General features: G+C 32.9%; 1 protein-coding gene and 1 pseudogene across 1 annotated transcript; one reads left to right on the forward strand and one right to left on the reverse strand.

Moving 5' to 3' along the window:
* Positions 1-6,524: 6,524 nt before the first annotated feature.
* Positions 6,525-7,317, forward strand: LOC145156813 (riboflavin synthase pseudogene; annotated as a pseudogene).
* Positions 7,318-16,227: 8,910 nt separating this feature from the next.
* On the reverse strand, positions 16,228-16,689 carry LOC145156814 (cold-regulated protein). Its single transcript, XM_079076047.1, has one exon. The coding sequence runs from the start codon at positions 16,593-16,595 to the stop codon at positions 16,368-16,370; it is 228 nt and encodes a 75-aa protein (XP_078932173.1). The 5' UTR covers positions 16,596-16,689; the 3' UTR covers positions 16,228-16,367.
* Positions 16,690-21,962: the final 5,273 nt, after the last annotated feature.

Consider the following 21,962-nt stretch of genomic DNA (forward strand, 5'->3'; position numbering starts at 1 on the left):
AGACCAATAAGTTCACGGTTGTGTCATACTCATATCAGCAACTTTATCACGACCCATAGCAACATGTTTATGAGGAGTTTCGGGGATGGAATTTCCGTTCTCATCGTACAAAATCTTTCCAGAAAACTCAAGAGGCCGACATCTTTCCCCCATAATAATTGTACGCTTCCATACAGCTTCTTCATCATCATGATCATTTTCTCCTAATTCTTCCACTTTCCTCCATGAGATCATCTTGGCCATCAATAAGGCTTTACTACTCAAACCACCTCCTAATTTGGAAGTCGCCTGCTTTTTGACTCCTAGACGCACTGTGTTTTTCTCTCTTTTATACGTATCGGATCTTTTCAAACCACCATGTGAACCACATAGAAAACCAACGATTGAGAAAATGGATATAACCCCCACTAGAACAGCAAAAAACGCGATGCCCGGGAAGGGCAATATGGTCTTTTGTATAAAGATTAGTTGTCTTGCCATGGCTAGACTTTATATATGAAGGGGAAATAGAGATAATTTATATGGTATAAGTGAGGGCCGGGTTGGTGACAATATATAATGGAACACCATGGCCATTGGTGGTTGGTTTAACTTTATATGGAGTGACTGTTAAGGTAATGGACCAAAGACCCCATGGTTGCTCAAGGGAAAATACTAAAAGACCCCATGTTTGGTACAGTTTATACATCTAACTTTATACTAATAGAACTACGAGTAAATACTTGCAATTCGTATGGTGTTTTTTTGGTTGCTCAAAATGATCAATAGAATCTTGTAATTTGTATGAAGTTATCGGATTTTAATTGTTCAGGATGCTAGTAATTGTTAAAATAATTGAGGGATAGAGTGGTAATTTGGATTTCTCCAATCTCCACTAACTTGGCGCGTTTTCCTGACCGAAAGTGACTCAACGTATCTCACGGGCCGAGTTGACTTGACGATTCCCATCACTGACTGACGGTTGACCCAAGCTTTTAACGACACAAAATTCACGTCTTCTTCTTTGTCCGTTAGCTGTTGTTTGGTTTCATGTCACTGTTGTGGCTTTTTAATTTAGCCATTTCAATTATTAGTTTTTTATCAAGTTTATTTAAGAGAGAATGACAAATCTAAAAACTTTTATCATGTTTAGTATTTAATGGAATTTTGCTGATAATATATATATATATATATATATATATATATATATATATATATATATATATATATTAAGTTTGTTTTTAAAAAATTAATGTTTTCTACAAATTTCTTAGGTCACCTATGAAATTACCTTTCGACATACAGAATTCTAAAAACTATGTCGTTTCAGAAAAATAAATAAATAAATAAAATCTTTAGATTGACCTAGGAAATTAATATTCGGTATGAACTGATTCATATATTTACGAAAGTATTAAAATTTTGTTAAAAAACTTTTTTTTTATTTGCTTTATAGGAGAAATATTCAAAGACTATTACCATAACAAAAAAGTTGTTTTATATTTACTATGAAAGACCCATTATGCAAGGCTAAAACCCATTTTTGCAGTGGACACAGTAAAATGCAAAGTTATTGTAATTAACTTAATTTGCTCTTATTTATAAATAATAAAAAAAAAGCTCAACAGTTTTAGCTAAATTTGTTATTTTATTTTTGTTTAATATATATTATCTATTAACTTCCTTTATACGGATAATCATGCCTACGATTAATATATGTATTCAATAAATATTAAAAATCTGAACCAGAACTGTAAAAATCAAAAGAGAAGAACCAAATTGTTGATAAATATTAAAAAAAAATTGTCTAAAACTGTAAAAAAAGAAATTAAGGGGCGATGTTGTTTGTTTTTTTCTAAAAAACTATTTCTGACCGTTTATTGTTGCGCCGCGCAGCACACGTGTAATACTTGGTCATTTGCAGTTGTTTGTTTTTCAGAAGACATCTAACTTAAAAGTTGTTGCGCGTGTACTGCATGGCGCAACACTAGACCCTCTTCTTCAAATCTCTTCACACCTTACTTTAACTTATTGCAGCAGTCTGCAGAGGTTAAAAAACAAACAGACTTTTTATTACATGTTGCAGCCGTTTGATCCCCTCTTTTGCAACAGAGGGTTGCAGAGGTGGTCCACAGACTTCGGATCAAAACTAAAATACTAGATCAAAGCTATACAAAGGAAAAGTGAAGGAACAAATTCGTAATTAGTATTAAATTCTGGGGTAAAACAGTAAAAAAGAAAAAAAAAATGAAGGTGATAAAGTAAAATTGGACCTAATTCGTTATAAAAATTAAAAAGATAGGCTAAAACTATATAAAAAATAAATAAAAGGTATTATGACATAATATTAAGAAGGAGGTTAATATTCATCTTGCAAATTGTATAGACTTTACAATATGATGATAAAGTAATTAATTTTTTAATAATTTAGCAGAAAAGTAGTAGTATTTAGCGGAAAATAGACAACGAGGTAACACGCTTGCGATTTCGTCATCACGTTTGCGGTTTCATCGTTTGACACAGTAACTCGTCTACGATTTCGTCAAATTGGTTGCAGTTTCGTGACATACCTGCGGTTTCATGACCCAATAGCTTAATATATTTAAACCCTAAAAAAAATATAGCTCATTTTTCACACTCAATGATACAAGAATTTTCTCTCTAATGGTTGAAAAATACATTCTGTAAAACATGTTTTAAGTAATCTTACATGAGTTTTTTATTATATACATTGAAATTTATGGTAATTGTTTATGAATTTCGTCTGTAAATCGGAAAAAATAAAGAACCAAACCGCAAATGACATGATTGTTTGCAATGGTACAAATCTTTAATGCACAGAACATGAATCAACGACATGTATATTCGTAGACAATTTGAGAAGAAACCTCATACTATTTAATATGAACCCAAGACGACTTGAGAGGAAACCCCAAATGGTTATATATCATTTGAGATTTCGTGTCTTCGAAAATGGGCAAAGTGAAATTTTTATAGATAACACAAAATAAACCTTAACTTTTTGTTATTTAAGAGGAAACAGTTTTGCAGATGCTTTAACGAAACAGTATGCATATGTTTGCTCCGTATGTTGTTTCGTTGGTTACTAGGTGTGAGACTCATGTATTACATGAGTTTAATTAAAAAAATTAAATATGAAATTTTAACAATTTGAAAATTTTGAATTTATAAGAAAAATGAGAAAAATTTTGAATTATTAAAATTAATGAGGTTTTAATGTATTGAATACATTACATATATAAACCATTTCTAATAAATACCTTACATATATATTACCTTACATATTAAATGTGAAATTTTAATTTAATAAAATGAAAAATACAATAAAATGACAAGTGGAAAATAGAAAATTTAAAAATTCTAAAAAATGTCATGTGTCCAAATGAAGAAGAAGAGGACATATGACAAAAAACTTTCATTTATTAAAGTAGATTTTTAAATAAACCTGAATTTTTAGAAAATGTCATGTGTCCAAAAATATCATTTAATTTATGTAATATTAATATTTCACATATAATTTGGATGACAGGCGACAAAAATGGTTATTGTTTATATGTTTTCACTCTCTTTTTTATTTCATCGTCTATTTTTTCTTTCAAATAATTATTTTATTTTTTTATCAAGTAAATAAAATCTATGATCACAATTTGCTTTTTTTTCTCATAGCATCTATATCTATCTATTTATTTATATTTATATCTATACTAGTCTAATAAATAAAAATCACTAAGCATCAAGTTGTATATTTCTAAAGTATGATCCTAATGATGTCATGTGTCATTCTTAAAAATTCATTCACATTTAATACTGTAAAAAAATTATAAATATCAATATTCATATTTTGAATTTTAAAGCCAAATCAAGATTTAAATTTTAAAATAATTAATCATTATTTTTTACATATTTTATCTCTTATAAATAAATATAATATTGTCATTCTTTTTGTATCTCAAATGTGGTCCATTTTGAGCAAAAAAAAAGTTTATATATTTTGAGCCACTAACTCCAAAGTTACAATTTAAGTCTTTGAAGTATTAATCTTTGGTTATATTTGGAATGCATAATTCTATGCAAATCATATAAAAAAAATTGTTGAAGTAACTAATTATATTTTAGAGCTATATGATGTATATTTTTTTCCTTTAATCAAATGATAATAACATTTTTTTATTCCGATCATATTATCTTACAATCACCTTAGCCATCTTCTGTTAAAAAATAAAAAAACCATAAAATTATGAATCATTCAAGTCTCATTTATTAAAATAAAATATTATCCTAAATTGACAATCATATTTCAATATAGTTTAGTATTGAATTTTTAAATTTTTATTATTTTATCAATCTATTTTCATTGCTTATCTTATAAATTTGTGGTTTCCATAGGTCTCTAACCTAATGTATTAATAAAATAAAAAGAATCTCACATGTAACTATACATATTGTATATTTATGTTTTTTTTTTAAAGGTGGTCTTTTCTTTCTTTTTTTTTTTTTTTTTGAAACGGAACAAGTCTAACAAGAAACTAGTACGAAACATGGGTGGGTTTAAATTCAATATATTTTGTTGCGATCGAACTAATTCAAATATCCATTGGATGTTGTATTTGTCAAGTGATTAAATTCAATTCGTTATATGCAACTCAACCGAGTTTATCCAATTGGATATTTGATTGGATCGGTTTTATCCATCGGATATATATCCGATTGGTTATCCATTATCCAACTAATTTTAATCCATATTTTATCCAATAATAACTAAATGTAATTAAGATAATTAAAACTAAAAACGCATACAATATGTTAAATTAGACTAAAAAATGACGCTTCAAGACTTCAACTTCAACGATCAAGGTTCAAACATAGAAAATCATTAATAGAATTGACATATTTGTAATTATGAATAATAGTATTTGATGATAATTGGATATTTAATGGACTAATATTGGATATCTAATTAGATTAACATTGTATTGGTTTGGTTCGGTCGGTTATCCATTGGATTTTCAGGGTGATCTAATATCCGATCCAATCCAATTGGATTTTGAAATTCGGAACCAGTCGAATCCATTTGTAATTGGATATCCACTCTGATTGGTCGGTTAGTAACTGGATCGGTCGGTTCGAATTGGATCTGCTAAGCTTTGCACACCCCTAGTACGAAAAAATGTTACAAATTACAAGCATCAAAAGCCGATGAATACCTATCTATCAAATCTAAAGTAAAAAACTACCCTCTATATTTCACACACAAAAAGAGGAAAAATTGAATGTTATCCATTAATTTTTATGTATTAAACTTACCATTCTTGAAGATCATATCATTGATTTTCCAAATATACCATAATACGGTTTCGAGAATTGCATTGAGAAGCTTTTCTTTCTAGGTCTAAATGGAGACAACATGTTGGACCATCGAACACTTGTTTGAGATTGTGTTTTGAGCCCCAAAACTAGTGGCGGCCCATGCCAACACCTCGATCCATACCATAATAGAGGTTTGAATTGGACATTAGAAAAGCAGTTGCTCCAAGTCTTCATTTTCAAACTTACAAAGCTGACAAAGATAGGAATGCACAATGACATCTCTTTAGAGCAATATAACGGTTAAAGAGATACGTTTTAAGAGATACGTTTTAAACTCAATCTCCAAATAAAAATTGACCTAAATGGGAGGCCATCTATTCCACTTAATTGCAGCCAAAACTAAATAGAGGTAGGTAGCATTGTGATGTTATAGTATTGATGTTCGATTAGACATCCCTTGATGTTTAGCCATTTTTCAACCAAAAATGAGGAATATAAGTTGTTTTTACGTAAAAAATATAAGTCGTTTTGATTTGATCTTAAAACATATTTTTACATTATGTTATCACGTTCTTAATGTTTTTACGTAAAAACATTTTATAAGAAAATGTATTTTTTAAATATATAAAAAACATATTTTATACGTAAAAAAACTTTTTTTTCTATGTGAAAGAAAAAAAAACGCATTTTTATATGAAAACGTAAAAATATGTTTTAGGATCATAGCAATGTAATAACATAGTATACGAAAACGTATTTTTTTAAATACATTAAAAAAATATTTTATGTAAAACAAATACGTAAAAAAAAGTAAATTTTTTGTAAAAAATATTTTTTTACAATACGCTAAAAATATATTTTGTTTTATTAATTTTTTTTTCTAAATATTTATTATTATTAATTATTTACGCTTTTATATAATATTAATTAATTTTCGGAATTAAATAACAAGTTTGACTCTAGCCTAGTTGGTTAAAGCTTTGGTTGAATAAGGAGGTGGGGGAGGAGGTCCCGAGTTCGAATCTTCTTCCCTTCATTTTTATCATTCTTATCATTTTAAGACAGAATTACAAAACAAGTTTATCATTCTTATCATTTTAACCCAACCAAAAACCGTAATTGTTTACAAAACATTGCTCTCAAAAGCAATAATAAAAAGACAAAATTGCAAAAATGGTCCATGTGATATGCATTTTTTTGGGATTTCATAAACCTCGATCCCCAAATTCGCAATTTACAACTCTCTTAGATTAACAAATCTCAAACCTAAACTCCCTTCATCTCTGATCTTCAAATCGCAGACACCAAAACCACTTACCCTAAAACTCAACCGAAAAAACCAGATAACATCCCCCTTCACTGGAATCATGGAAGAAATGGGAAAAGTCAGGGAACTAGGTTTCGACGAATCCGGCGAATCATTCGACATGGTAATCCATTCGCCGATCGTCCTCGAAGACGTCAACCTCGGCGACAACATAGCGGTAAATGGCACTTGTTTAACAGTCACAAAATTCTACTCCGAGTGATTGGAATTCAAAGTCGGGTTAGCTCCTGAAACATTCGTTAATCGAATTGGAAAAGGGTGCAGTTGTTAATTTGGAGAGATCTGTGAAACCATCGACACGAATGGGTGGACATTTCGTGCAGAGGCATGTGGATGGAACAGGGGAGATTGTTTCAATAGAGGTGGAAGGGGATTCGTTGTGGAAAAAGGTGAAGACGTCGTCGGAGATTTTAAATTTTATAGTGGCGAAGGGGTTCATTGCGATGGATGGAACTAGTTTGACGGTGGTGGATGTGTTTGATGAAGAGGAGTGTTTCAATTTCCTGTTGGTGGAGTATACACAGCAGAAAGTTGTGATTCCACTGAAGAAAATTGGGCAGAAGGTGAATCTTGAAGTGGATATATTGGGGAAATATGTAGAGAGGCTTCTTAGCAGTGGATTTGTAGAGAGTATAGAATCAAGATGATCAGGTGCTCCATTTTTTTCCAGGTTGTAGTTTGAATATGATATGCAATGTTTTTTTTGTGTAACAAGTGTGAGAGTTTCATTCAAATAGAATTATATTGTGTTTGTCGGACCTCCAAGTGTATGATAATTTAGGAGAGAGAGAGGGGGGGAGGGGGAGGGAGGGAGGGTGGGAGAGAGAGAGAGAGAGAGAGAGAGAGTGGGTCCCTTGTTATTTTTTTAATTATTAAAATAAATAAATTAGTATTAGATTTAAAAAGAAATGAAAGAAAAATGGAAAATAAATATTCTAAGGGTATTACAGTCATTTTACTATTCATATGGACCAAAAACGCAATGAAACTAGCTCAAAAGGACCACTAATCCAAAAAAGTCGGGGTTTGGACTAAAACCCCAAAAAAATGCATACCACAGGGACCATTTTTTCAATTTTGTCAAATAAAAAATCAGGGTATCTCCAGAATCCAACATCATAAAACCATGATCATTTGAAGTACCTGAAACACGAAACCTAAACCATAAGTCAACGCTTACTGAGTTCCCCCAAAGTACCACATACAACCAATGTAGATAATAGCATGCATATATGAGCCTTTAACCTGACTGGACCGTCTCGCAGGGCCTATAGTCTATCTGGACCACTCTTCGGGCCTTCAGTCTGACTAGACCGACGTGCATGCCTTCGGTCTATCCGTACCGCCCCGGGTATCTTGGTCTTCAACACAAAACAGGACCGCCTAAACCCAACAAACCATAACATGTCAACATATATATATATATATATATATATATATATATATATATATATATATATATATATATATATATATAAAATAACAATCAATAACCAACAACATAGGTAATTATACAGATCTACCAATCTAACACATACTTAATGAACACATGTATTCATACAGATCTACCAATCTAACACATACTCAGCATAACATCAATCCAATATATCAGGATACAAAATCCAACGGGCCGGCTTTCATGCCTTCGACCCACAAGTACAGTGAGGAAAACCCATCTCATAGTTTGACGAAATAGTTGAGAGACATGTTGCTCTGAATTCGAACTCTACCGATCACCTTTACATCAAACAGTGACCAGATATCAGTTTACAGCTCAAAATACCCAAAATACCCCTAGGTCAAACTTTGTCAAAAATCCTGGTCAAAGTGAAGGCCAAAAGTCAACCGAGTCAACCCAAGTTGAGTACGCCCGACGTACTCAGCATGTACGCACAGCTTACTCTCAATCCAGAAATGGGGACTCAATTGTGTACGTGCAACGTACTCGGAAGTACATGTAGCGTACTCGGAAGTACGCCTAGCGTACACGATCAGATAGCTAAATTATTCTTGATTTCGAGATATTAGCCCGAAAATGTAGGTGTTTACCCATTCGTGTCACTTTTTGACCAATTTCAGAAGGTCGTAACTTCTTCATCTGAACTCCAAATTCCCTGATTTTTTTTTGCTATTACTTGAATTTGACCTGATCTATCATTTCTTCCTTGTGGAAAATTTTCCCAATCTTGTTATATTTTTAGATATGAGCTTTGTAAGTTCTTGTTTCCCTTTCCTCATATGATAAGTTATAAAGTTTAAGTTTTTCTTGAATACACACTCTTATGCAAGCATGTAACATATTAAATAGCTAAATAAACTTGTTACAATGAAATTATAGATCTTGCAATTACATAATGACCTAAATACCCTTATGGGTTTTTTTTGTCTTTCGACATTACAACTTAAATAATTTAATTTGGTTTTTACACAAAAGTTCTAGTTGTCAAATAATTAGTATTTTTTATGAATTAAAAGGTTTTAGTTGAGATTTAAATTTAATAAAAGAGATTGAAATAATTTTAAGATTTATCTAAAGTAATTACAATAAATTTTGTAAGAGATTTAAATGGATTTTGAATATAATTAATAATTAAATGGCACTAAAGGAATTTAATTAATTTTGGGATTTATTTTTAAAAAATAAAAGGTAAATTAAATATATAGAAGCTGAATTAAGGAAAGTATAGGGGGATCTTTTAACAAAATCTGAAAGTACCAAATTTGTTACCAAAAACGTTATTTGGGTTAAAACTATCAACTTCGAAAGTTTAGGGGGTAATCTAAATTTCCTTAAAGGGTTGGTTATTTAACTCAAATCGGGATTTGGGGAATTTTTGTCAAGTGCAAAAACAGAAGGGACCATTAGTGTAAATTTTGATTTTTCATGCAAAACACAGGATTTCAACCCCTATCCTTTCCATTCCAGATTTGGATTCAACCCATTTTCCTTGCCCTCTACGACAATGTTTTAAAACCCGGGCTGACCCGGCCGGTTCAACCGGTTGGACCGTGACCCGGGGTAGAAGGCGGGTCAATTGTGAACGGTTTTTTGTAAGAATACAGACCGGATCGAACCGGCTGGGTTTCCCCTAAACCGCGGTTCGAACACTTATGTTGAACCGGTTCAAACCGGATTGACCCGTTTTAATAGGGTTTGGATAGTTAGATACAAGTAGCGAACGTCAAAACAACGAGCCGTTTGTGGTTTCTTCAATGTTTCTCAATGTTTAAACTTTGTGGACATCAAATTATTGATTTTATATGTTTATGCATTATACAGGAAAGTAAAAATATATAAAAATAAAAAATACCATAAACCGGGTTGACCCGGCGGTTCAACCGGTTGAACCGGTTGACCCGTGAACCGGTCATCACACCGGGTCAACTAAAAATTCGGGTTTTAAAACATTGCTCTACGACATCTTGGGATTATATAAAACCCTCCCCAACCCTTATGTGACGTGGAGAAGGAGAAAAACGAGTGAGAGCGCACACAAACGAGTTGGTGAGATCGAGGAGAAGAAAATAGGGAGCACGTGATTTGAAATTCCAAGCAATGTTAGATCCTTTCCTCATTTCTTAAATAGGGAATTTGACTTATTAAGGTAATTACGTATTTCTTATGTTCACATATGGGTAATATTGTTTTTTTGTACTCGTTTACCCAACTAACTTTTTTCATCCGTTCAAAAATAACCAATATTACCGGCTATTACCTGTTTTAGCCGGTAACGTTGATTTAGCTCGGTTAAAAACATTATGTGGAATCTTACGTGGCCATTACACCCCTTTCTCATTTAATTAGGGTTCGTCATCGTCAGCTTGTCCAAAACACACCTCGATTACCTTCTTCTGTGAGAAATCAATCGATACAGCAAATCGACGATTAGGGCTTGGAATTAAAGTCGACTGTTACCATGGCATCCTTATCTACAGGTATGTATGTATCTGTAGATTTTCATTACAATGGATTCTTTTCGCCAAACCCATTGGTGTACTTAGACCCCGTAAAAACAAATGTACGTGATGTGGATTTTGGGGGATTTACGTATAAAGATTTTCTTTTGTGGCTTACGAAATTAACCAATGGAGCCTGTGATAATGTCTACTACTGTATGAGAAAGTAAAGCTTGTGTGAGGGTATTAGAAGAATCGACAGTGATGCTGATTATTGGGAGTTTGTGGAAACTATTTATAGTCTGGAGAGTGATAGTCTTGAGAGTGAGTTAGATGTGTACATTGACCACCGAAATGAACCAATTCTTGATTGGGCTGATAACGAGGTCTTAGCAGATGGTAAAGAGTATGAGTCGGATGAGTTTGATGTAGAGGATGACAAGGATTCTGAAGTTTCAGAGACAATGGAATATGAACATGAATGGGATGATGAAGAGGAACATACTTTTGATAAAATTGTTGGAGACCCATTCTTGGACAAACTTCCAGGGCATATTAGTGATGATGATGAAGAGGAAGCAAACAATGGAAAAGATAATGATGTTGTGTTCCCTGTCCATAATGAGAATCAAGAATGGGAGCAAATGGTGTCAGTTTTGGGTATGAATTTTTCTAACCCATTGGAATTGAAGTTGTGTATCACCAACTATGCAGTCAAAAATGGATATGATTTATGGTATGAGAAAAGTGATCATGAAAGGTTATTGGTAAAATGTTGTAAAGGTAAGACAAATAAACAGGGTAAAGGTTGTCCCTTTAGGTTGTGGGCAACCTGGATGACCAGTGAAAAATCATTCTAGATTAAATCTCTAAATGATATGCATAATTGTGCAAGAGTCTTCAAATTTGGGTCCATTGTTACCTATAAATGGATAGCAAATCATTTCAGGAATCATATACTTCAGAAACCAAAGATGAGTATAAGGAAGTTTAAAGCTAAAGCCAGCAAGAAATTTAATTTGATTGCAAGTGTTGGACAATGCAGAAATGCTAGGAAGTATGCATTTCAGGATATAAAGGGTTCTTTGAAAGAACATTATGCAAAAACATGGAGCTATGGAGAAGAGATAAAAAGGACTAACCCTGGATCAACAGTGAAGATGGATGTAGATGTCATGCCTGATGGAACCACTTATTTCTCAAAGTTTTATGTATGTTTCAAGGGATTGAATGATGGATGGATTGAAGGTTGTAGGAGGGTAATTGGACTAGATGGTTGCTTCCTAAAGGGCATATGCAGAGGTCAGTTGCTTTCTGCTATAGGTAGAGATGCAAATAACCATATATATCCTATTGCTTGGGTTGTTGTATCAGTGGAAAGTAAAGAAACATGGAAGTGGTTTATTAACCTTCTAATTAAGGACCTTGGAATGGGAGTTGGGCATGGACTAACCTTGATATCATACCAACACAAAGTAATCAATTTCTATTTTTTCCATCCTTATTTTAGCTTATGTTTTGTTTCTATTGTTTAAGTTTTGTGTCTATTGCTAACAGGGATTACTTGAGGCTGTGAAGGAAAGGGTTCCAGCAGCAGAGCATAGGCAATGTGCTAGGCACATATGTGCTAACTTCATGAAAAGGTTTAAGGGCCAACTGTTTAGAAAGCTTTTCTGGTATGCTATCTACTACCCCTGCAAAATTTAAGCAACATATGAATGAAATCAAGAAATTAGAACCACTAGCTTATGACCATTTGATGGAAAGGGACCCTAAAACTTGGAGTAAAGCATTTTTTCAGACTGATAGGGCTTGTGATGCATATGAAAATGGTATATCTGAGAGTTTCAACTCAATGATTGAAGCTGCCAGGAAGAGACCACTAATCACCATGTTAGAACTTAACATATTTGGCATAACTTAACTTTTCAAGTAATGCAAAACAAGTAAAGTGAAGGTTGCATTGGCACATGAAGTTGATATTCACAATGACAGTGAAGTTGAAATAGAACCTAAAAGTGAAGTGGACTCTTGTGATGTTGAATTTAAAGATGATGTGCAACCTGAAATGCAACATGAAGTTCAAGATGAAATGCAACATGAAGTTCAAGATGAAGTGCAACCTGAAGTTCCAGATGGAGTACAACCTGAAGTTCAAGATGAAGTGCAAGCTGAAGTACAACCTGAAGTTCAACCTTAAGTTCACCCTGAAGTTCAAGTTGAAGATGCTAACCAAGTTGAAGTTCACCCTAAAGTTCAAGCTGAAGTTCAACCTGAAGTGCAAGTTCAAGTTGAAGATGCTAACCAAATTGTAGTTCAAGATCAAGTGGAAATACCATCTTTTCAAGTTGTAGTGGGACAGAGGGCAAGGAAACCTTCAGAAATAATTACAAAACTTAAGATAAGAAAGATGTGGGAGGGAAAACAGGGAAGCAGTGATGACAATCCGTATGAGTTGGATTAACTTTTGGCTTATTGTACTTTTGGCTTTTGGCATCTTTGACTGACATCTTTTAACTTTGGAATCTTTTGGCACATCTTTTGAAAACTAGTTGGAATAGCTTAAATGCATGTTTAAGTGTGTAGTGTTTAACTTTTTGCGCATCTTTTGGGTGTAATACATGTTTAAGGGTGTAATGAATGTTTAATTATGTTATCTAAAACTTTTGACACATCTTTTGAAATCAATGTTCCCTGGAATGTTTATAATGTATTACCATCTTTTGCACATCTTTCTAATATATTTTGTATTGTTTATAATTTATTACCATCTTTTAGAATACCAAGTGTAATCACAATTCCATTACATTATTTGAACAATTCCATTCCAATGATTCATAATAACAGTACAATGTTTGTACACTACCATTCCAATGATTCAATTCCATTACAATGTTTATTACTATCTTTTATAATACCAAGTTTAATAACAATTCCATTACAATGTACAATTCCAGTCCAATGATCCAATGTAACCTTTTTCATTGAAAACATCACAAAAGCATACATAATTTAGTCATACTACATCATAATAAACTACATAATTTAAAACAACATTTTGACATACAAGAGAAACAAGAAAATTAATGCAAGTCTATGGGTAAACAATTTTCAATTTACTTTGTCCAGTTCTTGTTTATTTCTGTTCTTCTCTTGTTCAATCTTCATCCTGCATATGCTGATTTCATTCTCCAAGGTACAAATTTTCAAGGTAAGATTGCAGCTTTCTTCTAGTTTCATCTTGTAATGCCTTCTTCCATCTTTCCTCCCTTCATCATCATCCAACCATTGCCAAAATTTATGGCTTGGACTTTTTCCATTCTTCAATAAATTTAAACATGGATGATCTGGTTGCAATTCGTCTTGTTGTTTGGAAGAAAAGGATGAGGAAGAAGATGTCATTGATCGATCTAGGGTTTTAATTAATCATCAGTCATATCTCACCCTTCTTATAATGTAAACACCTCTCAATGCCACGTAGGTGATGAGTATTGCAACGTACAAGCCACGTAGATGCCACATCACCCAAAACCTACGATAGCCGGTAATGTTGGTTATTTGTGAACGGCTGAAACAAGTTAGTTGGGTAAATGAGTACAAAAAAACAATATTACCTATATGTGAATATTCAAAATACTTAGTTACCTTAATAAGTCAAATTCCCTCTTAAATATGCAAATTCATCCCATATAACGCCTTGAATGAAAAAAAAAACAAAAAAACTAATAAGTAGCTCTGTATAATAAATATGCATAGAAGCATGCGTTTCTAAACACACTGATGCAATTTCTTTGGATTTTATCCGATATTTAAAACGGATAATTAGTTCAAATTTTTTCCTTTCCAACTTGGTCCCTTTTGAGTAAACTTAATTTTTGGTATGTGTTTGTTTAAGCAAAGATTTTACTCTCGGTTTGTTTAAGTAGACCTGTTGGTAAAAAGAACATTACAAACCAACACTAACACCCCCCACTTCCTTACTTAATGAAACCCAATGTATTGCCTTAATAACAATTGACAAACATATGACTTGTAATTTGTGTATATTCATATCAAATCCGGTTAAAATAAATTGAAAAAATGATAAAATATAACCATTATATCATTTGATTCAAATCCAAATGTAAAAATGGTTAACGCTTTATTTACGTAATAAAATAGACTTCTTACTAATTGAGTATAGTCATTTTCAGTGTGTTTTTTTTTTTTTATATATGAAGGAGGAAAAAAGTGGGTGTCCATTTGATTGAGAACAGCCGGCTAGATGGGCCTGAAGAGCCGAGGCTTGTAATCCTTCCACTGTCGGGAGCGAGGAGTTATCGCAGCTCTGTGAAGCCAGCCTAACGCGTTGTCCCCTACTCTACGTTCCACGTAACCCAAGCCTTCGCTCGAGCCACATGAATCAACTCTCGACTTGGAACGGGCAAGCCAGATATTGCACAGCAGACCCAACCGATTGGCCCAAATCACAGTCCGACCCACTTTGATACCCCCCCTTGGGTTATAGGCAAGCGCAACCAAGCCCGGTGTCGACTCATCTGTTGGATGACTTTATCAACGGGTTATGAGTTTCTTCATAAGTCGATGTGGGAACACTCAATATAACTAATTTCTTGTAAACAACAAACCACACTATAAAAAACTCTTATCAACACAAACCAATGGTATAATAACAGTATCAATCTGTAACAAATTGAGTACAAATATTCATATTATGACCAACAAAACTGATGATTGAATTCAGGATTCAAGAAAAATAGCAATTAGAACGTAAATTTATGTAACACAATAAGGAATTTTTTGATTGAACAAAGAGAACGAATATACAACTTCTAATTAGATAGTTAAGTATAAAAGCTCTATAACCAGAAAAAAAAAATGAGGCCAAACAAACCACCAAAAAATGCTCAAACCATTTTGAACAGAACATGTTCGCTTAATCTGAAATAGCATAAAGAAAAGTCAATAGTTTTAGTGAAATCAAGCATAGATGAGCCTTAACGATAAGAGCTGCACTTGCTTCCAAACGTTATAAATTTTACATTGAGATTTAGAAAAACGTTATAAAGTTTACATTGAGATTTAGAAAAAAAAACAATAAAAACATTGCCAGTTGTGTTGCTCATTGCTCAGTAACTGTTTGGTTGTTGACTTGTTGCATCATATATTCATATATAAATCGCTGTTCCATTAATCCTTGCTCATATTTGGCTAATCTTTTCGTATACACCTTTATGCATAGCGTAAAAGCTACCATACAAAAACTGGTTTGGTGTGTTGCGCTTTTGCAAATTAAGGTGATCTTGAAAGCCAATAAAAGACATACGGAAATATTACGACTGTAGCGTTTAATCAGATTATTTATAGGGAAGTATAACAGTATACAAGTTTTATGATCAGTTCAAATTTCAGTTTTGTTATTTTCTACTCTTTATATTTTGGTCCAACTTTATGATTCTCTATTTTTTTCCCTATAAATTATAACGGTTTCAACTTATTAGAAGTTATTAAACCAATTAAACTTTTCTTTTTATCGTCGCCTAGGTTTTTCATACACTGATTATCAATTAATATATGAATAACATATATACAACGTCTTCACTTGTATAATAATAGGCAATAATTTGGCTCATGCCCAATTATCAAATAAAGAAAATATACTCGTTACATCAAGTCAAAATTAAGAACACCACCACCTTAATGCCACATCAGGATTGTAGAGTAAAACCCAAATACTGAAATAAAAAGTCCAAGATTTTTGTATAAAAGTTTCTTGGTATACAAACTTTATTTAAAACACCATGAAGATACAGTTGTTACATACGTAGGGAAATACTTAAATTGGAATGGCTCTATTAACCCTTGGATAAACGACGGTGGCGGGGTGAGCCATGATGCGGCGGCCTTTCATGTGCCGGAACAAATATACAACCGCCCCCACCGGCCACTCCACAATGGCCGCCGCCGCAAATGCTATGAACCCGATCGTCGGACCAACCACCTTGCACCGGCAAGGGTTACTCTTTGTCCCACACTGCACGCATAACGGAAATCCACCAACCATCTTTAGTCTTTACTTTGGTTGCACGCTGTGTCTGCTTGTACTCTGACGTACTACTACCTGACTAGTCGATCAAAACAGAACTGCCGACTGTTGAATGTTGATTGTTTGCAGAAGATGATGAGTTAATTTGGTGGCGCTTTCAGTTATTTGTAGGGATATTTGTGTAATTTTATATTGGATTAAGGCGGCATTTGTCCTGCTACGTGTTGCGATGTGAAAGAAGTGAGATGTACACGTGGTACATAGCGGGATATGAACGACACGTGTCGGAAGGTTACTGATGGTGTTACGCGTTTATGGACGGATAATGTTTTATAACCAAGTAAGGCAGTAGGCGATTTCCTTACGCGCGTCTTGGTTTATTTTACTTAGTTTATTGGTTATTGGTGTTTTAACTATAGTTTATGAATTACACGACTTTTTGATACATGTTAGAAAACGGAAAATACGTTGGGAGGGTTTCTAAATTATAAAATGAGGTGTCTTTTTAATCAATATTATTTGCTATATATGTTTGAAAACTTAATAATAAATAATTATTATTAGAATTAATATCATTCTTATCCAATAAATTATTCGTTTTCTTTATTTACTTCGCCTTTAAATCATTTCTTTTGTTTAAAATTTAGGCTGTTAACTTGTTAATGACCTCTTAATTTTGCCATTTTATTTTATTCAACTTTATAGGTTGTTAAGCTTATTTGACATCCTACATAGGATATTGAATTTAGGGAAATTGAGTAATTTAATAATATATGTATTTTAGAAAAAGATAACCAAAAAATTATTTTTGAAAAAAAAATATTGAGAAAAAAAATGAATTTCGGACTGATATTTTGGGATTCTAGACCAATATTCCGAATTTCGGACTAAAATTTCAAGAACAAGTCCGAAATTCGATAAATGGTTCTGAATTTCGATAAAAAATATTTTTCTCTATAACCTAATACAAAGTTAAACAAATATAATAAATATGAAATATATACGACAATATGATTTAAAATCAAACATTTATTAAAAAAAGGATGATATCAAATATTTCAAATTGGAGATTTGGGATAAAAATAGAGGGACTTCTTCAAAAAAAAATACAAAAAAAAAACTCCATAATTTGAAAAATAGTCTGAAATATGGCATTTGGGAGAAAATAATTATTTTTCAAAAACAAAAAAATTGTTATTTTTTTTTTAAAAAAAAGCTCATTATAATGGTTATCTTACTTAATTCCCTTAAACCCGCCTTAAAATGTTGATGTTTATATGACATCCACATAACTTATTATTTTTTTAATTTTCAAATATGGATCCTACTTTGCACACACCAACCTACAACATCATCCTATACCATTGAGCTTACTTTTTAGGTAAATGATGTTATATAATTATCATTTGCATTACTATTTAGGTTATGATTACAATATAATTATTATTTTGACCAACTTTTATCATTATTTCATTATAACAAAATCAATAAATTTTTATTATTTAATAATTATATTTTTATTACTAACTTTATTAATATTAATAATTTTAAACTTATTTTTTTATTAAGATAAAAAACAATAATAATTTTATTTTTATAATATAATAATATAAATAGTATTATAAAAAATAAAATTCAAAATAAATTTTCATCAATATTTTTTTTACCTTATCCACGACAAAAACAAACGACAACAATAATTTTGTGCGGCTATGCCCCTACGAAGAATTTGGGTGTGTTAATGCCCAACATTTAGTAAATAAAAAGGGTTATAAATGTAATATTTGGAGATATCATTTCACTTCATCAACAAATTTGATTTAACAATTTAATTGCTTGATATAAAAATATAAAAGATTAAATAAACACATGATTAAAAAAATAGTCATAAACTCATATGTTAAAGAATAAATGCTTTTATTTAATGTTAATACATTATTATTTTATTTCAAAAATTATATATATATATATATATATATATATATATATATATATATATATATATATAACTAAAAAAGATCAAAATAATGATACTTAATGTTAAAAAAAATAGAAACCAATATAACTAATGAAGTATCATACATGTCGAATTTGTTTATATGTGAGATAGATTATTTATATTAAAAATAACACGAAATAAATATATTCAAAAATAAAATTAATAAAAGACAATATGTTGTATATGTTTGTAAAGTTAAAGGGAGGAAAATAGAAAATAATATATAAATAAAGGGGCATAAACATAATATTAAATGTATTTTATTGTTTTCCTATTCTCGGTAGTTAATCATTGCGTCACTAGTGTTAAAAGCTGTGTTTAAGAAATAAAGAGAAAGTTAGAGTCAAATATATAGGTCAACACAATATTAGGTTGGTGTGCAGTAGACTTGGAATAGGATGGTGTGTAAAAAGTAAAACTCTTCAAATATAAATATGTGTTTAAGCTGAGGTGGAAGGTGATAAACTATTACTCTTAGCTTGTAGTTACACTTTGAAGTCTAATACTCCTATTGGATAGTTACACTTCGAAATCTACGTCCCCGACGTCTCTAAAATGACCACTACTTTGTGTTTGCCGCCCTGTTATCATTAGTTCATTACCATCGTAATTCCCGTACCTCTTTGTATTTTCCTATCTGCTACCATTTTCTTTAATTATTGTGATCTCTTTATCACCCTTTTTCATCCAACACCAACCACCGTCTCTCGCTAGCCCTTGATGCCTCCCATCCTATCAAGGCCTTGAGGTATGCTTGTCACATAAATAATTTAGGGCTTATGTAGCAATGTGGTGGTGATATAAACATCATCCCTACTTACACATTAACCAGAGTATCATGGTGAAATTTAGCATAGACCAGATACCACCACACCCAATAATCTTATTTCTTTCTCTATCTCTCTCTACCTTTTAAAAATTAAAAAACACATATTTTTATTAAATAATAAAAAAAATAAGAAAGATATACTGATGTAGAGTTGTAACGTCTGGTTTCTGGTACGCTTTTATTTATAAAATTATTCATTTTAATAGAGCTACTCAACGAGTTGGAAGCCCCAGACTCGTCGAGTAGAAACGAGTCTTGGACGCAGGTTTTAAGCTATCTACTCGACAAGTCGAGAGCCCTCGACTCGACGAGTAGGTCTGCCAGAGTGAAACCCTAATTTCGGGGTTTTGCACCCTATTTAAGCATCTTAATCCCCACCTTTTGGCCTCATTTCCAACCTCTAGGTCCCAAACCCTAATCCTCGAAACCCTAGAGCATTTTGTGAGTGTGTGTGTGTCATTCTTGAGTGATTTTGTGTGTTCTTGAAGCTAGAAGAAGAAGAAGGAGCTAGAAGGTTCAAGGAGAAGATAGTAGATCTAGAGATTTCCTTCCATCCTCATCACTTTCTGGTAATCAAGTCTCTAGCTTGACTATTAGTTCATTAGATCTCTTTAGTTCCGTTTTATGTGGGTTTTGGTTCAAGAATCTAGATCTTTGGGACATGGACGTCCCAAGTGGCTTACCTTCCAGACCTGGAATCATTAAGGGTTATTAAGGCATAAAGGTGCAAACTTTATGCCATTGGAGCCCCATGCAAGCATTAAGGACGTTATTATGGCCTTTTAAGCCCCAAAAGGCCATGCATGGAAGTAAAGTTCAAGACTTTACGTGTTCATTGGGTGTCTAGGGCCTAGATCTTGATTTTCATGCTTTGGGTTGGAGTAATAAGGCTTGTGGACAAAGATCTATGTCTTAAAGAACTAGGGTTTTAACTAAACCCACTAAGGAGGATTCTTAGGGGGTAAAGTTGGAAACTTTACCCTTAAACGGGCATTTACAGTGTGTAGAGGAAGTATAGACCTTGGATTTGGAGAGTAGAGACTTAATCTGTTAAGATGGCCAAACAGACAGAGGAACCCGTTGAGTCCATAGAGGAACTCGACAAGTTGGATTGTGTTGTCCCGTGTTAGCTTAAGGTAGAACTCGACGAGTCGATTCGATAAATCGCGACTATAAGTAGCCTGGGAACACGGCGAGTCGGGGGATGACTCGACGAGTTAGATCGTGATTTTTCAGGAGTCTAGGACTTGACGAGTTGGGTCAACCAGAAGGTTGGCTTTGACCAAAGCGTTGACTTTGGCCAGGGGTAAAATGGTTATTTTACCCTACGGAGAATTATCAGGTTTTGACTAAGTGTTATTGTGATAATAATAGTCGGGGAGTCTTGGGAGCAGCCGTCAGAGATTCCTCACTCGAGATTTCAGCAGTCAGCTTTACGAGGTGAGTTTCCTTCAGTAGGAACGGGTCTACGGCAAAAAGGTCGGCCCGTAGTATGATATGTTAGTAGCTGAGTGTAGGCGGGGCCCGAATCTCATTGTAGCCGAGTGTGGGCGGAATGACATCCCCTAATTTCTCGGCCAGAAAAGACCGATTTAATTTATGCTTTTTAAAATAAAATCAGAGAATCTTTTTAAAAAATGTTGCGGAATTGGTCCCCAAAAAAACAAAACATGATAAAAGTTTGTCAAAACCTTTCTTTAAGAAATATATAATTTCCTTTTATATCAAAACCTCGGGATGTCATGTTCCGATACAGATCAAAAGCATAAACAAGACATTATAAGCCTTACAACAGTTATTCATAACTACTGGCCTATAATCCATAAATCACTCATCATCATCATCATCCGACTATGCTCGGGGTCCACTACCTGTAATCATAAAAAGCTGAGTGCGTCAGGCTTGGAAGCCTGATGAGCATATAGGGTTTTCAACCCACAATAAATAAATTTATTGTACTTAAACATCAATCAATCAACCAAATTACCCCAACCCCATTATCTTATTTATTTCTTAAGGGTTTACCCTAAGAATCAACTATCACTCCTTCCTAAGGATTCATCCTAAGGAATAGACACAAGGTCACACCATAACCAGGGTTTATACAACAGGGGCTAAATTCATAGCTCTTGTTTATTGACAGTATTCACCCCTGTCATACATGTCAATGGGTTTTTAGAGTACTCCAAATGAACATATAGTTCATTACACCTATAGGTTGCGGGCCTGCTAGTGTTCCACAGACCATCTAGAATAGTCCATTGTTGTCATCCCTACTCTGCTGAATGACGGGGGCCAACATTTTGGGTAAGTGATTCTCTCAAATTTCACCACTCACCCTCAACTCATGATCAATATTACTGATCATCTCCTTTATCCAACTCACCTATCATCACACACCCATTATTTCATCTACCCATGTTTTACCTAACATTTTTGTAGATAAAAATACATATACAGTTTAAATTATTTAAAAACATGTATAAATCACACCTTCAACATCCAACTCAAATAAACAAACAATAAATATTCACACAGCACGTATTTTATGTAAAAT

Source organism: Lactuca virosa, chromosome 2 (genome assembly GCF_052849685.1).
Source record: "Lactuca virosa cultivar CGN04683 chromosome 2, Lactuca_virosa_CGN04683_v6, whole genome shotgun sequence".
NCBI classification, from domain to species: Eukaryota; Viridiplantae; Streptophyta; class Magnoliopsida; order Asterales; family Asteraceae; genus Lactuca; species Lactuca virosa.

What these genes read in the sequence shown, in the direction of transcription:
- LOC145156814 (XM_079076047.1), bottom strand. Translation starts at nt 16,595, where the DNA reads ATGGTTGGTGGATTTCCGTTATGCGTGCAGTGTGGGACAAAGAGTAAC.